This window comes from Cydia splendana, chromosome 3 (genome assembly GCF_910591565.1).
Source record: "Cydia splendana chromosome 3, ilCydSple1.2, whole genome shotgun sequence".
NCBI lineage: Eukaryota > Metazoa > Arthropoda > Insecta > Lepidoptera > Tortricidae > Cydia > Cydia splendana.
This window is the reverse complement of record NC_085962.1, coordinates 9,960,398-9,978,670: the sequence shown is the minus strand read 5'-3', so window position 1 is coordinate 9,978,670 and position 18,273 is coordinate 9,960,398. Positions and strand designations below refer to the sequence as shown.

At 37.0% G+C, this 18,273-nt stretch overlaps 1 protein-coding gene across 1 annotated transcript; it reads right to left on the bottom strand.

The window, feature by feature from the left end:
• Nucleotides 1-4,208: 4,208 nt before the first annotated feature.
• Nucleotides 4,209-18,057, bottom strand: LOC134806497 (glutamate receptor ionotropic, delta-2). Its single transcript, XM_063779773.1, has 11 exons — nucleotides 17,857-18,057; nucleotides 16,698-16,783; nucleotides 15,727-15,918; nucleotides 14,927-15,090; nucleotides 13,964-14,133; nucleotides 9,098-9,295; nucleotides 8,282-8,474; nucleotides 7,790-7,885; nucleotides 6,673-6,856; nucleotides 5,864-6,370; nucleotides 4,209-5,039 (listed from the first exon to the last, which is right to left on the bottom strand). The coding sequence occupies exons 1-10, from the start codon at nucleotides 17,933-17,935 to the stop codon at nucleotides 6,080-6,082; spliced, it is 1,653 nt and encodes a 550-aa protein (XP_063635843.1). The 5' UTR covers nucleotides 17,936-18,057; the 3' UTR covers nucleotides 4,209-5,039; nucleotides 5,864-6,079.
• Between the last annotated feature and the right edge of the window lie 216 nt (nucleotides 18,058-18,273).

Here is an 18,273-nt window from a genome sequence, read left to right as displayed (position 1 = left end):
TATTTATCAAATATATTGATTTCATTTTCGTCGGTCTCGGATAAAAGATTTTAAGTATGGTATGGATTAACATATTATTCTGAATCAGAATGTTTTATTTGTAAAACATAGGTATACAATAGGTCTTAGGACTCTTAGGTATATACATATGAACACTATTTTTTGCCGGTTGGCATACAAATTATTTGTGTTGAAGTACCATTTAATCAATAGTAATAAAATAATGGCGTAAGCACACAAAGTCCCGAGGAACACTTTTCCAAATAAAAAATGACTAAAATATACTATTTAGTAGGTAATCTAATATATACTTTCTTAATCTTTAACTCATAAAATACTTGTTTCTGATTTATAATGTATTTCAGCTCTTCTTAATTATTCACTTTAAACGCTATTACAATATACTTACATACTATCTAGACATAATTTAAGATAAAGACTTTGTTTAAATAGCACCTAAACAATATGTGCATTTTTAGAAACAGTTTAATATATGAATTCATAATTATACTCTGATAAGATTTTATTTGGCTTCCGCCTATTGCGTTTCAGTGGTACTATGTACTACTAATTTATTTTTCTCGCAAGGAGAGTCTTTGACAACAGGCTTTGAAAGTCATAAAAAGAAGAAAAGATTTCACAATACTTAATAAACTATTTTACCACAAAAATACCAAAACAGATTGTCAACGATGCAAGAAAAAGTATTGTTAATACAATAAAACCTACATCAATTAAAGGATGAAGGATTCCAATAAATAATGTTTTGAAATTAATCGTTCACATGACCGGTTTTGACATTTTATTTGACTACACATCTCATCATCATCATCTCAGGGCCAAATAGAATCTTGTCAAACTTTATTTATTAATACATGTTATGAAATAGAGAACGACCCAAAATATGAGAACTGTTTCTTATACTTAAAAAATGTGATCATATTTCATAGATTAAGGTAGGCAGTGCGGCTGTGGCAAGGCATTAGTTTAATGGTACCGACGTTAGACATGTGTGGGTAGCAAACAAGATGCAATAATTATTTTATATAGAAAAAACACCTTTGTTTAAAAAAATGTGAATCACTGTTCAATAAAAATTGTAATAGTTGTTCTAAGAAATTTGTATTATTTTGTAAAATAGACAGATTGGCTATGACTGGAAATGGCACGAGTTTGAGTTGTATTTTTTATATGGCATGTCAACAAATAACTACGGTTTTAATTGTATTAGAATTGTTTGTGATACTGTACTCGATGATACGTTACTACAATTATTAAATCTGTCTAAGAGAATCACAACACTATTTAACTTACAATATCCCTTACGATAAGTATTATATTGTCTGTCAAACAACTTTGTCAGTAGAAAAGGACGCGAAAATATTTTTTTTATGGGACGATAATTCAATAACCCTTCGCGCCTACATTTTTTAAATTTGCTTCTTTTTTCCACTGACGGAAATGGCTTAACAGACTATAATTCAAAGGTTTTGGACAGAATATTCTGTAATTTTAGATAACTCGCATTGTAGTTTTAAAACCTATATGTAAGCTATATGTAAACTATAATAAACGTTTACTTATCTGCATATTAGGGACCCCAAATAATCTCTTTTTCACTCTTTGAGCACTGAAGGATTACTTCAAATAAGGTAAACCTGTAGAATAGGACGCCTTGCCATTGCTAAATATGTACCTAACGATTTTTTTTTCCATTCCTAATATTTAATTATAATAAATAATAAATTTTTTGCTCAGACTCGTGCTTGCCCAGTGAAGCATTTATTTAATTATTTTGAATAGGCGAATCCAAATAAATCAGATAGTACCTAGACAAATATGATCTTATGAAGCTTATGAACAGTGTCTCACTAGCATATTTTGTAGGCCAATAGGAGTAGTATTTTAACAGTTATAGGAAACGTAACCCATACGCCTAGACCGTATAAATATACACCGTGTTTTTTTTATTTCCGTTAACTTCCGGGTATGGTTAAGTTTAAGAGAACTAAATGGCATAGTTAATTAAAAAAAATGTTTTTCCTTTTTTTTTAAACAAATAAAGTTTTAAAAAAAAGTAATTAAGTGAAGCATATAGCGTTGTTGTAACACGGGCATTACATTTAACTCAACCAAACAATTGAAATCTGTGACATATCAATGTCATTTCGAACATCTATCGACCGAGATTGTACTTAAGTTTAGTAGCAAATGTATGAACTCATTCTAAACACTAATCAATATCTAAACCGGCCCTAAGGCAAGTGTACACGCTTGTAGAGGCCTTATAGGAAAAAAATAAACCATTGATTATCTCCGAAATGAAGTTAATTAGAATAACGGTGTCTTTGAGAAAGTTACTTGATTTAAGCTCAGGAATGCACCCTTGAAATTAACGTAAATAAAAATAAAACACGGTGTAGAATGTACAGTCACTACACGGGATTGTTATGCCATTTTGGGTTCTTGCTAAATTGGAAATTCTATAGCGTAAGTAGTGGTTGGTATTGAACAACCAATTTAGCTAGGACCCGCGGCGCAACAATCGCGGAGCGTGATGGAACCTAATGCAAAGCAATACAAAACAAATATTTTTTACATTTATTTTAATTTTCTTAATTTGTAATTAGCGTTGGATAAGAATTGTATAATCAATAATCATACGTTTCTTTTTTTTATATAATTATTTGGCTTCGTTTATAAAAAAATATTTTAAATGAAAAATAAGACAACAATAAGGTAATCTTTCACTTAAGGGGCCTTTACTATCCTATAAATGTTATCTACCTACATTCATTTATAAAACTTTGTTGCCAAAGACTTTGAAACAGTATGTATTGATTTAGTTGAATAATATAAATAAAATGGAATTACCCTAATTCACATGAACACTTAAACCAATAAAGGCCCTTTATTACACAATCACCTATTTGTTGATGGTTGTCTTACGTATTGCATACCTATACATGCTGTGTGGCGTCGCTAACCTGAAGGCCTACCGCGAACCACTTTCGACGTGTTGCCTCTCTGTCGCACTTGTAAATTCGTACGTAAGTGTGAAAGGGAGGCAACACGTCGAACGTGGTTCGCGGTAGGCCTACAGGTTAGCGACGCCACACAGCATGTGTAGTGCCTTTTCGAGTTTTGCTGTTAACAAAAGTGACATAACCTCAGAAACCGTTCGCTATCCCAGCTGCATGCTTTGTAAACCCCTTTTATTTATTGATCACTATTCTACCAAAGCGACAGCCATTTCTTTTCACTTGATCCGGGCACCTAGTAAAATCCTCTAGCCTATTTCGATTCTGTAGTTTCGAGCTTTCGACGCCACTGTGGAATACGCTACACAAACTTATTCACACTCCTACCTATACTGCTCCTACCTGCTTTAGACTTTTGCCGTGGGCAAGAAAAAATGCTTGCCGGTCTTAGTCTCCAACCTCCACCGATGAACAGCTGCCAGGTGCTCGGATCTGGTCGTAAGGATAGTATGGGCGGTATGGCACACTAATTAGATGATGAAGAAAATGTTGTTGCTTCATAAGTTGTATAAGTACGTCTTTCCAAGGCTAGCTTTTACACTCTTATTTATAGAATCATAATTCTATGTAATAAAACTTTAATTGAAAGCTAATAATTACTAGTATAATTATTTTGTTGTGTGGCGTTTGTGTTACAGTGACCGTGGTGCGATCGTTCATTGTTTTAGAGTATATCAAGTTTGTAATTGAGATAGAATCAACTTTGTAGACAATAGCATCGCGGGCTGTCACTGCTCAAAAAAATATATTTTATTTATTTATGTACAAACCGTAAGTTATTCAGGCAGAGCCGTAAAGTGATACTGAATCTGCTTGGCACATTTTGTTTTCACTTTCAGCAACTTTTCGCGCAAATGTGATGATAAATAGGTATAGGCAAATTTAACGATTTCGAGAATATGAATCGACGAACGACCATTTGTTGAATGCACTCTTATTTTATGAATCTGTTAAGTGCATATTTGTTATATTGCAATATTACTCCAATTCCCTGGATTGATTTCTCAGACATACAATAAACAACATACTTGTGCCAAGCGGGTTCCTAAGGGTTTTTATTATTAACAAAAAAATGATGAGTTTGACTGTTAGCTATAATGTTGATGTTAATGATGATATGAATGTTAGAGGAATATGTGGAATTTTCACAGTTAATAAAAATATGTATTTAATTAAATGTTTTATTGACACTAAGGTTCTGCTCCTTAATTATAAAATAGTGAATCTGTGCCATGTGTATCTTTAAGTACATATACTTTCCACAAAAATCATGTCATAAATCTATCTCTCAAACATTAACTTGATTTTCTAACTTACAAATTTTATTACTACATATTCTTACATACCTATAATGATAATAAGCACTAGTGCTGGACCTAATATTACTCATTAGGTACAAGAAATTGATCAAGAGATATTTTTCACATAGGTAATACCTATCACCATTCTTAACGTCATACACAAGTCAATATTTTCAGCTCGTGAGCCGCAGCGTGTCGATCCCTACTTAGGTGATACAAAGAAAGATATAGTCAGTCAAATGTTTCTTTTGACCTTATACAGGGTGGCCAAATAAGAGGTATACACTTTATTTTTGAAATTTTATTCTATAAAACAAAAAAAATATTAAGTATTCCTTGTTAAATATAATATGTAGGGCCAGCAATTACACATGGAAAATAATGTCAGACAAATGTCCACCTCTAGCAGCATGGCAGATGCGAACCCTTTTCATCGCGTTTTTCATCACTTTTTCACACATTTCTGACGTTATCTCAGCGACAGTGTTTCGAATATTTTGTTTTAATTGCTGAAGGTTCGTTGGCCTATTAGCATAGACACGTCCCTTTAGATAGCCCCACAGAAAAAAGTCAGGAGCTGTTAAATCAGGCGATCTTGGGGGCCAGGCAATGTCACCGTTTCTCGAAATTAATCGACCGGAAAACGTTATTTTTAATGTTTCTATTGTAACTCGTGCCGTGTGACACGTGGCCCCGTCTTGTTGAAACCACATGTTTTCCAAGCCCAATTGCGTCACTTGATTCGAGAAAAAATTGTTTATCATCTCACGGTACTGATCTCCGTTCACTGTAACAGCATCACCCCTAGCATCTTCAAAGAAATAAGGCCCGACTACCCCTCCTGACCAAATTCCACACCAAACTGTTACTCGACGAGGATGCAGTGGTCGTTCATGGATCAAAGATGGTTGTTCTTCTCCCCAATGGCGAGAATTTTGTTTATTAACAAATCCGCTGAGGTCGAAATGAGCTTCGTCACTCATAATGATTATCAAACTGCACAACGGGACTTAATCGCGTATTTTAGGTTGTGCAGTTTGATAATGTTTAATAATCGTGAAAGTTTAAATCAGTGACTCATAATGATTATTTGAAATTTTGGGTCTCTTTCCAGCTTGGTTAGCGTAACACTACAGTAATCACGACGGCGTTCATGGTCTCGAGGCTGAAGTTCTTGAGTTATCTGTACCTTATATGGAAACAAACAAAGGTCTTTCTTCAATATTGTCTGTAGAGAAGTCCTCTTAATTCCGACTTGTTGAGAACGTCGCCTGGTAGACAATGTCGGTTGTTCGGCTACACTTTGACGAACTGTTTGGATATTCTGTTCTGTACGAGCCCTTTTGACACGATGAGGAACTGCTTTATCTGTTACGATGCCATACTGTTCAAATTTTTTCACTAAACGAGCTATTGTTAGCCGTGAAGGTAAGTGATTTCTGCCAAAAATTGGCCGCAATTTTCTTAGAGTTTCCGCAATACACGATTGGGTTGAGTAAAACGTTTTAATGATTAAAACACGTTGTTCCGTCGTAAAACGCTCCATAATAAATTTGCCGTATCTACACAAACTAATTTTCATGCAATACCTAACTGTCATTTACCGCCAAAATAAAATGGCGGCAAAAAAAATTGTATACCTCTAAGTTGGCCATCCTGTATATACAATTTTATGAAGATAAGCGAAGACCTACGTAAGCGTTCGTTCGAAGATAGCCAAAAGAAGGTCATCAGTTTTCATTTATCGCGGTGATACAAAAACGCGGAAGGGGTCCTAACCGGTATGAGCCTGGTGTCTCCGCTCACTGTGCCGACCACCCAATACTCTCTCCCATTTACAATCTTGCTTGTGGAGTGGCCATTCGTCTTGTACCTCGAGTTGTGCCCAAATAGCGAATCGTAAGGTGGCGGATGGCTATCGTCTTGGATCCTGAAACGTCTATGTTTCGAACTCTTTACGGTTTTTGTTTTGGTTCTATCACCCCGATTTGTTCTGATTTTGATACGGACGTAATATCTGATTATCATCTGAAAAACGGTTTTATGTATTAGTAAAACAATGTGTTCAATTGATGATAAAGTTAACCTACTTAGCAAAAGGAAATATTTCACAAACCTTTAAATGCAAACAAGACGAGGATAAATACCTACCTCTATGCCTACCTCGGTTATCGAGACGTACTATCTAGCTAGTACCAAAAATCTAAGAAAATACGCAAGTTTTCTGATTTGCTTATCCCAATTTAGCTCCTCCGTTTAGTGTTGAATTCATGTGGTTTGAATCGTACATCTTATAAAGTTGTAGGAACCTTTATTCAAATAATGCATACCTCTCCACCAAAGACAGCGATAGCGGTGGCCAAGCCGACCCCCATTAGCATGTACGTCATCGACAGATCGCTGTTCCTTAGCTTGCGATCCTTGGACTGCAGATCCAGAGGACATATCTTGGTGCTGGGCAGGTCTCGGTGTTCCAGATACGTTACTATACCAGATTGTAGGAGATACGTGAGGCTAGAAAAAACAAAGCTAGATAAACCTCCTACTTTCAGTAGTGTAAATTATCCAACAAAATGTACTTTAATTTTTTTTATTAAATGTTTATTCCAGTGGCGGATTTGCCGTAAGGCCCAGTAGGCCCGGGCCTAGGACGGCAAGATATTAGGGGCGGCAAATTTTGATTAAAAAAATTAGCTGATGTTAACAAGAAATAACTCAAAATATAGTCAATATGATGGGTGCTGAGAAAGGGGTGGCTACAGGGCCTGGGGCCTAGGGCGGCAAAGACTGCAAATCCGCCACTGGTTTATTCTCTTTGCTGTAGCATTATTTTTCGTTACTGGTCATCCGTTCACCACAGCGAGAACAAAAAGTGACAGTACCTATAGTACCTATGTTGTAAAATTAATATAAAATATTTTATAAGACTAGTCATGTGGCGACTGAAGCAACTCTTAGTTTAAGTTCTTAGTTTATATTAGGATTAGCATAATTTTTATATGGACATGTGTCTGAAATAAAGTGATTTTTTTTTTTTTTTTTTATTTTTTTTTTTTTTATTATCGCGTCGGTGGGACGTATTAGGTACCTATTTTTAATTTACAATCTTAAAGTGCGAATCAGGCCGTTAGTATTATGCCATCAGCGATAATATAAATAACTAACAGTTTTGTCGCAAAAAAAAAATCCAACTCCGTTTTACCTCAACACCCAGGGAATCGAAAACAATAACAAGTTTTTGATACCTATTACGGTAGACCGAGGCGAATCGGATCAGACTAAAAATTTATGGTAAAATTGTAGTGTGCTCATATCAATGCAATATTTCAGACTATATCAACGGATTTTTCATCGTGAGTCACTTCGCCCTGTGGTCCGACTCGCCTCGGACTACCCTATAAGTAATTTTTGTCTTAGTTACAGGAACTGGCTCCTAATAACACTTACACTGGATCAAATAATAACTTTAATTTGCTGTGTTTCGGAAATGCGAAACCCCGTAATTTCTCCATAAAGGGATTTGGGGCGACCACATACGTGCATCTGAAAACAAGATTGTGTTTAATATATGGATCAACAAAGTTTAATATTTTCAAAGTAGGTACATACCTATACCTACTTAAGTCATAATACTAAAGGAGTCTTCTCTTGAGTCCAATCGGCCCCTGCTGTCTATTTGTCAGAGTTATTGATTATAAATAGATCTTTGCTATTTTGTTAACGGCGTCTATAGACAGACGTCTAGCCGGCAGCGGCAGCGAGAAAGCAATTAGCGACCGACTCTAGGTAACTGTCCAGAAATTAATGCGTTATGGATAAAAGAGATGCAATATACGAATAGTCAATTACAAATACAATGTTAACTAGATTTTTTTAACGCTACTCGCTGATCGTCGCACACCTTATAGAGGTTATTTATTATTGATATGATTATCTTACCTCTTAACTTCTGGCACCTTGTCCTTGGTCTTCTTCAAGTAGTCTTCAAACATGAGATGGTCTATGGCCGTCTGTTCCTTTACAAGCACCGCTCCGGCCGTTACGTAGGGTAAGAACTGCCGATCGGCGTTCACTGAACGAAACTCGGCTCGCCCATTAGCTACCATTTTGCTTAGAAAATGCAAGTTTTCGTCTGCCTAAAATAATAAACATATGGATCTTAGCAGATATACCCCTACCAAAGAGAATAGAGTGGAACATAGAGAATTACTGTCATGGTAAATTATGTAGCCACATTTAATTCACTTCCATTTTTCGACAGAAGATTAAAACTGTTAGAACGCTATTTGACTTTGATCCTTATTCTTTCACTGATATTGATATTGATTGATATGTGTTAACGTGTTAAAATTTAATATTAACGCCATCTACTATAGAGTAGGCCGAAGGTTATCCTGGCGCCTTCGATCGAAAATATTCCACCATACCTTTGGCCTAGTGTCGACTTGATGGCGTTAAATTAATATTTAACAAGTTAACACATATCAGTGAAAGAATAAGGATCAAAGTCAAATGGCGTTCTAACAGTTTTAATCTTCTATCGAAAGATGGCAGTAAATTTACTGTGGCTACATAATTTACTTGGACAATCCGCCTCTATTTCAAATTCTCTCTGCCCCTACCAAACCCCGTTATAGTGATGCAATTGATTGAAAATCAGGGTGGGTATCAGACGAAGTCGCAGGCAGAAGTTAGTTGTTAAATGAATCTGAGTGCTATATATTGCTATGAACAACCCAAGTTATTTGGTGGTACTTGCGTCATTGACAACGTATTTCACAGTGCTGCCCTCTGATGCGACCCAGCGGTAGTTCTTCTTGTACAGGTCCTCAGGGTATTCGACGTCCAGGGTGAACTTGGAGAGTGTGAGGAAAGCAGTCAGGTTGGCTGTGTAGAACGCGGACAGCAGGATGATGAACAGCCACCATGTTGTGAAGAGGATCCGAGTGGTATCTGGCAAACAAGGTAGGTATGTAGGTAGATATGTACCCTATAAGGCTACTATTACCTATTAACGTTAGGTACGTTAATATGAAGATTTATTACTAGTAGTTCGCCCCGAACTGAGAACTCGCGGTTTGCCAAATATTATATAGAGCGATTGACTTTGTTGCACCTACTTAGTCGTATAGTTCGACATAAAATAGTAGAAAATAATTTTCAAGAAAAAAAGCCGACTTCTATGGGGGCCGGTGAAAGATTATTGTACTTACATAAGATGGTGCACTATAATTATATATATATGTAGAAAAGGAGGTAAAACCACCCACTTTTCTAGAAGGTAGCATTTCGTTTCTGTAAGGGTCGCAGTTTTAGCATCACGAACCCACTTCTCTGATAGCAGTTCGGTTCTGTGAGGATTGCAGTTCGCACCTAACCAAAACCATTTTTCTAGTAGCATTTCGTTTCTGTAAGGCTCGCAGTTCTAATCTAACCTAACCCACTTTTTTTCGGTTCTGTGAGGATCGCAGTTCAAACCTAACCTAAACCCACTTAACGGCGCGTGCGGTGCGGTGTACGGGGGTTTGAGCGGGAGGCGCTAGTAAGTTTGGCATCATTATACTTTATACCTACATTTTATGGTAGGTAATCATAGTGGTTTATTTAGCTTAGGTATCAGTGGTTTTCCGGCTCAAGGTCCGAGTCCGGCTCTGAGTCCGGGTCCGGGTCCAGTTCCGGGTCCAGGACCAGGTCCAGGTCCAGGTCCAGGTCGAGGTCCAGGTCTAGGTCTTGGTCCAGGTCCAAGTCTAGGTCCAAGTCCGGGTCCAGGTCCGGGTTCAGGTCCAGATAAGAGCCCGGATCCGGGTCATGTCTGGCTCCAGGACCAGCTCAGTCAAAATCGAAATTCGAAATCGCCAAACGTGTAGTCATTGAAGAGTTCTGTTCTGATGATCATCAGCAGTTCCACTTCATCAAATGCGATAGTTTTTAATGTAAATTCATGATTTTCTGATGAAAATACACAAATCTCTATACGCATGCCTTTAAGATTTGAGGAGTTCCCTCGATTCCTCATGGATACTATCATTAGACCTCGAGCTTGGCAAAAATGTGGCTTAAAAACTTAACTTGCTTAACAAACATAACGAAGAGGACAAATCGCCAAACGTGAACTAGCTTCGTTGAAGATTTCCGTTCTGGTCATCATCAGCAGTTCCACTTCATCAAATGTCACTTTTTTGAATGTATATGCTTGATTTGTTGATAAAACACATAAATCACTATAGACAACAAAACAAAAAAAAAACACTATTAAATCTCCTTCTTTTGAGATTTGGAAGTCGGTTAATAAATGAGGGCGCCACTTTCTACGTAGCTGTCACATTTTTGACGTAAAATGCTTACACATGGCAACAATTTATAGTCTGTCAAGCCATTTCCGTCAGTAGAAAAAAGCGGCTAAAAAATGTAGGCGCGAAGGGTTATCGTCCCATAGAAAAGATGAATATCGCGCCTTTTTCTACTGACAAACTTGTTTGACCGACTATAGTATGGAAGTTTTAGAGTTTAATTTTATTTAATTTCTACTATTTTATGTCCGGCATTGGATCAAAAATCGCGTGGATATATTACAAGGTCTGTGGAGTCCTTAACTAATACTGTATCTGTGGTAAGCCGAAATATTTCCTGTCAAATGTCAAAAACCTATATTATGTTTATTTTTATCTTGCTAATTATTTAAAAACGATATTATAAAAGTGCAAGCCGAGCACTTTCATTTGATACCAAACTCGACCATACTTTCTTGCAAAAAGATGACCAGAATAGCAAGACCCCTCACAAATAGCTTTTTAGCCTTCTAAGCTCTTCTAGCTCAATAACCCCTTGATCGAGCCTGCTCATAATTTAATGACTAAAATATAATGCCCTCAACTACACGTTTACCCAATTTCATTTAAATTAGAACAAATTTACTTAAGTTCTTGAGTATCAAACTATCCTCTGATAGTTCAGCTTAAAAACATCGAAATGCCGGGACGTGCCCCTAGCCAGCCGCGTGACCCAAGTCGAATGTAAGAACTTCGTTCGCTTCACTCGCTCGTTCGATGACACTTCATTTAAGCAAACTTACCTATTGACCCATTTCTGTACAAGACATTGAACAAAATATAGTGTCAACTTTTTTATTGTATCAAGATAAAACATTCATTCATTTATCTAAAGGCCTTAATAAATCATCCAGTCAAATATATGTACAACGTACCTATAAATTATTTGGTAGATATAATAACCGTACGACAAGTTGACATTACAGATTCTTTACATCTGTAATATTACAGGCATAAAAGTCAAGATAAATGATGTGTAAAGACTATTATTTCCCCTCAAATTTAATCTGAATTACGTCATTAAGTATAATTATATGTCCTGGTTCACGGAGTCACGTCATGTGTGACCGTGATATATGGATGTCCATTAGCGACGTATCGATACCATCTGTGTCGTCGTTCGTCGATGCTTTAAAATAAATTATGTCACGAAAGGTAAATATAGGTGGGTACCATTAAAGTGATTATAAAGACACGTTTAAGAATCGAACTCTGAATGAAAGTCGTATTAACTGGTCACTTCATCAAAAGCTGGGTATCAACTGTTTTACTTATTATAGGTTATAGGGATACCTACCGACTTAAGCTAAACTTTTTTTTTGTTTTGGCTATCGCCACGGAGGCATTTGCCAGCATCACGTCAATATAATACAGAAAAAAAATCATAATACGAGGTTGGGAAAGTTTATTTCATCACTCTCGCTCAGTAAATGTGGAATTGCACGCAGGCTTAGCGGGAGTTATAGAAAAACCGTTTTCCCTAGGGAGTAATGATTACTAATGAAGTTTCTAGTACTATAATTAGCAGTTTTTTGTCTTTATACTTACTTCATTTTTGTATCGCAAGTGTGATGAAAAACATTGTGTGTAACTCGGGGCGCTCGGGACGTAATAATATTGCAAACTCGAGTCTATAAATCGCTCCGGCAAGCCGTCGCGATTTAACTTACTCTCGTTTGCAATATTTAACTTACGCCCCATGTCGCACAATGTACCTACTATTAATTTCTTATGAAATATTACGAAAACTATTCCAACGTTTAGGAAACTTTCTGACACCTGTAGGTATAGTCGTACGGTTTTAAAATGTCGGAATCCACTTGAGAGATTACCTGCCGATCAATGGCATTGTTTTATGTTGTTGAACCAACCGCTAATTACGTGTGCAAAATAAAAAGCAATAACAACAAAAGATTCCATACAGATAACAACTTTTTCATATCTCATGCTCTGAAAGTGGGTCGTTGTTGTTCTAAAAGGTGCGCAGAAAGTGATACGTTTATGCTCTAGCGCAGAAAAGTAGTGTACTCCTCTGCGTCCCCGTCCCACGAACAACTGGGTGGAAACAAAATGGAAAAATAGTGTCTTTATTTCCTCGCTTGGAACAATTGGTAATTGTTTAATTTTACTAATCCCACGTTGATCCTTTTTTTATAAAAAATGATGTAAGTAAATTGTTAAAAACAATTTTTTCTTGTTTCTTTCGTTGAGTTCTATTTACTCGATTTCGTAAGGCGGGAACCAACAGGAATACACCAAAAATATTTTTTTAAACCTTACACTTGCGTAAATTAGCAAAGGCAAAATCTTATACAGCCACAGTTAAACCTTTGTACGATATTAAATTGGTTTTTAAAGTTATTTAGCACTATATTCATGAAAATAAAATAAAATACAAGATAAAAATTTTGTTATATTATTAATGAAATAGTTATTTAATATTTAAAATACTTTTATTATGTTATTACGTGGTGCGGTGCACCAAGGTCGCGGTGCGGTCCGGTAGCCTGTTGCGGCTTTTAGAACGAAAAAGTATAAAATTAAAAAGTAAGAGGCAATCTCGCTGATTTTCATACTATAATGTACAAACCATTTTAAAATTACTGCAGTTTGTTAAAAAATGTGTATTTTCGTAAATATTGCAATCTAAATGATTTTCGCTAGGGGTTATTAATCTTTACACTTGTAAAGTCTCCGATTGCAAGTAAGTCCTAATGAAAAAAATCATGGCCGTAGGTCTATTAGGTACTTCAATTGCTGATTTTCCGAAATTGCCTTGTCTTGTTTGGTTTCCTCGCATTCGATATGAAAAGTAGAGTGTTTAACTCGGGTGAAAGGCACCATTTCCGTCTCGGACTATTGGCGCTCTCACTGCGTTCGAGCGCCAAACTACCTCGACAGAAATGGGTGCCTTTCAACCCTTGGTTAACAATCTACTAATACCGCTTGAAGAATAGAGTTAGAATTACAATAGCAGGTACAGCAGGTATATATATGCATGTATATGTATATGTATCTTATTTTATTTTATTTTTATTTGTATGTTAAGTATACTGTTGTATTCTGTGCTAAAATTCCTATATTGAATATGAAACACCTACTGACATGACATAAATTTATTAATTTCCGCTACCTAAAGGTTGTCTGGAAGAAATCGCTTTTTAGCGATAAGACCGCCTGTTGTTTAACCTCTTCTTCCTGTATTATTTGTATTGTTTCCTGTAATGAGGTGTGCAATAAAGAGTATTTGTATTGTATTTTACAGGTGGGTATATCCATATCACGAACTCACTTGCTTCTGGTGCTAATGTAGTCCCCTGCTTCAGCAAGGCTCCGTACACGAACCAGAAACTGGGCGACAGCGATATGTTTTTCTCTCCGTCTTTCACGACCTTAGACCGCAAGTACGTGAGAAGAGTGATGCACGGACCGTAAGCGAGTACTGCCGCTAAGATCAGATACCTGCAGGAGAAAGTTTCAATAAAGGTACCTACTTATTTACCTTTATACTATTGCTTAGCACTTAGCAAACTATACGATCTCTCGAAATGAAGTATATTTGGGTCATTTGGGTCCTGGGGGCCTACCGCTAAAACCGTAATTCGCAAATTACGGGTTCTTTCTCTTTTACTCCAATGAAACTCCTACCTAAATTTCGCAGATCTGCGAAATCGACTCCAGACTCGCGTTTTCGGGATTCGCGCCGCGATTCGCGCACGAGTGTGGAGCGGGCTTTAGAGTCTAACAGAGAAAGATGCCCGCAATTTGCGAACTTCGATTTTCGCGGTTATAGCCCTGTTTAAGCCAATTAAATATAAATATATGTATACACACAACACAACCAAAATATACATAAACATAATGGAGGACGATATCTGTACCAGTTACTTCAATTTAAATTAAACTTCTTTTCTCCGACGGTATGATGAAAAAATATCATTAACAATTTTGCCAATACATCCCATATTGCACAATGTTCTGTTGCCCTCGATATTTGATTCGCAAATCTGATTTTTAGTTCTGGAAAAAACTTAAACACACTGTACTACATCGCATACGTCGACGCATACCTAGTTACGTCATCAAAAAATCTTCACATTGGATGCGGATTATTGCGGATCCTCACACCGTTTCTGTATGCGAGCAGGACATCACTATAAACGTTTTTAGATAAGCGCTGTCTCGCTTACACACCGGAACTGCTCCGCATCAGTCTGATAACTGATAACCGCTTACACGATGCCGAAATTCGTACCACACTTGTATTTCGAAGGGGGCCAGGAGTCCGGAGCCCGCGGCGGACTCTTTAGGCCTCTGAAGCATCATCATCCAAACGCCGTTGTCGAGGATCGTAGAGAAATCCACGTACAGCTGGTATTTGTACAATGTGGGAAGGAAAGCTGCAGCCATGTCCACTTGCTGTGTAAGAATATATATAAGATATTAAATTTTTTTTAACATAGGTAATAAAAACAATAAAAAACTTATAAATTAAAAAAGTTGACCTAAGTCGTAGTCGCTCGACAGGGTGCCCAGAAGGCTGGCCGCATTGCCCAGCTGGATGGCAATGCTGATCCGTTGGGCAAAATATTGGCCAGCCGTCTGGTCACCGGAAGCCTCTATGAGGCGCTTTGACAGCTCCTCATAGAGGCGATGCGCGCTACGTCCCTACGCCCACGGTCTCCATACCAAACCAGATATTAAAATAATATAATAATTTTAAGTCCTTCTATTTGCAGGCAATTTTTAGTGCATCTCATAGAGTTAGACCAAGAAATGTCCGCAGCGATTTTGATAGCCCACGCAGTGCAAGTGTTATTTATACGTCATAATTTCATAGAAGTTTGACGTTTAAAATAACACTTGCACTGCGTGGGCTATCAAAATCTCTATCATAATTACCTGACAATCAAAGACGGCTGGGGTAAGCTTGTATATCTTTACAGTAGGTACATTATGGTGCTACTTTAGCGCACTAGTGCGCTAGCACTTTACGTGCCTATGTCGAAAATTTAAAGGAATTTAAAGGAACACATATGTAAGAAGAAAACTCACACTACTATTGACCAATCCAATTAATGAGTCCTGCATTCTGCCTTCAACGCCAATTTCATAGTTTTTGGCCGGCGTGACTACATCAAAGGTGAAGTTGAACCGTTCGCGTAATATGTCCAAAACTATGAAAGCAACGCCACGCCCAGTCAGCTTTCCATTGTCATCAGTGTGTACCCAGCTTAAAGGATAATTCTGGAAACATCTCGAATGGTGACTTTCATTACGGCAAATACTATGACAACAATGACAAAAACAACATTCCTACATGGCTCTATGAAAGATGTTTTGCTACATTCGTAAATTGCTGCTACCGTAAAACGGGGTGAGTAGGTTTCGCGGGGAGAGTTGGGTTATGAATGGGGAGAGAAGGGTTGAGAGGGGGGTGAGAAGGGATTTGAAGGCTACTGCTCCAAAAATAATGTATTCCAATTTAAAATGGAGCTATAGTAATACGCATAATAATAAAAAATCGATCCAACAATCTTCCAAAATCACCTTTGTATGAAAACCCCTCTCACCCCAAATACGAGGCACTACGGGGTGAGGGTTTTCCTCTTTATCGTCAAAGTTATGAAATGAAACTACCCAAAATAAAATAAAAACTAAAATACAAACGTCCGGAACACTTATTATATACACCATTCAGTTTTCATATGTAAAAATAAAATGTTATCGAGGTTTGAATTTCAGTTTTGACCCTACTCACCCCATTTTACGGTACGCGCTACGCCGTAGCACACGTAGAGTGAGGCCAATTCTAACTGAAAAATGGATGTCAATGTGATATTATTTTTGAATTTGTTAAGCGCTGTGGGAAATAAATAAACCTACAACTACCGCGAAACTATTTTCACAATGATCGGGCTACCTACATTTACCTACTGTTTGTTAGATAATTACACCATCATAGGCTAAAAGCTACAATACAATTCAAAACCAATAAATTAATTGTTTTGATTAGGTAAACTCACATCGTAAGTGCCTATTTTCAAATGTTTGCCGTTAAGGTCTTCAGCGATTTCCTGGATTTCCTTTTTATGATCGGACAGTATAGCCTCTAAAAAAACATAAATGGATTAATAGTTTTATTTGTTTTACAAGGGGGCAAAGTTGTTGTTTAACCGCTCGTGCTAATATTGATATCCGAGCAAGCGAAAGATTCCAAAATTGAACCACAAGCGTAGCGAATGGAATCTTGAGCGTTGCGAGGGTTTCAAAGCACGAGGGTTAAACAAAACCGGCTTCCGACAAAGGTATAGCCTGATCAGCATTTTCTCATTTAGGTATTAACTAGCGAGCCAGATAGCAATTAGATACATAGTAGGTATATACATAAACGTGCATCGCTGTCCGCTGTGTGTTAGATCAGTGAGTCTAAACCACAATTCACTGGTAAAACGTCTTTACGACGACTACCTAGGGTTGCAAATAGAAAAAAAACCAAATGTTTTTTTTTCAAATTTATGAAAAAAACATGAAAAAAAAACCTGGCACCATGGTTTTTTTTCTAAATTAGGTTTTTTTTTTCAGATAAACAAAAATATGCCACAATAACGATTTTTCGTGATTTATTTATATAAGTAACTTAAAACTAAGTAATTTTTGGGGAATCCCTGAATTCCCCGATGCGGCGACGAGTGGCGTTGGTGTTGCCAACAGTAAATTGCGATAACTACCACTACAGATTTGATTTATGTTGTTATTAATCAAAGTTGTTAAATTAAATTGGTTTAATGGTTAACATAAAGTCTAAAACAAGTAAAACAACCGTATAAAAGTATTAACTGCCTTGCAAATTTTGAGTTTTCATACTTTTGAAAAAAAAAACGTACTCCAGAAAAAAAAACGGTTTTTTTCACGGTTTTTTTTTATGTTTTTTTTTCAAGTCAGAAAAAAACCGTTTTTTTACAACCCTACGACTACCTATTACATATAACTCTAGTCAGGAACAAAATATTTTTTTTATTAACCTACTATGGAAGTGTCCTACTGCTGGGCAAAAGCCTCCCCGGCCTCTCTCCCGCCATTTGGACCTATCCGATGCACATTCCCGCCACTCTTTACATAAATGTATCAAGGTCATCCCGCCACAAAATAACAAAATATATACAAAGTTCAAATTCAAATTACCTGTAATAGGATTATCATAAACCGCTTCGCAAAAAGTTGCATTGCAAATGGAGGAGATGATGAGTTCCAAGCCCGTCATGTTTTTTTTCAAGCTTTATTAAAGCAATTCACCGATTTTTTTAACTGCCGAATGTGACGGACAGTTGACCAGCGTCCGAGGACACTGGACGAGCGCTCAGGGCGGCATGGCGCGGAATAGTGGCCTTAGTGGGAACGTGATTTGACCACGATTACGGCAACTGTCACGCCATGCTCTAACGCTGTGCTTAACGAGGATAGGACATATTTTATAACAAGTTACAATTATTTTCTTGTCTATTTTGCACACATTTTACAGCCATCAGCTGCTCCAAGAAACATTTCCAAAACTCTCTTTATTATTTCACTATAAACCCCATTTACACTGATCCTAAATTA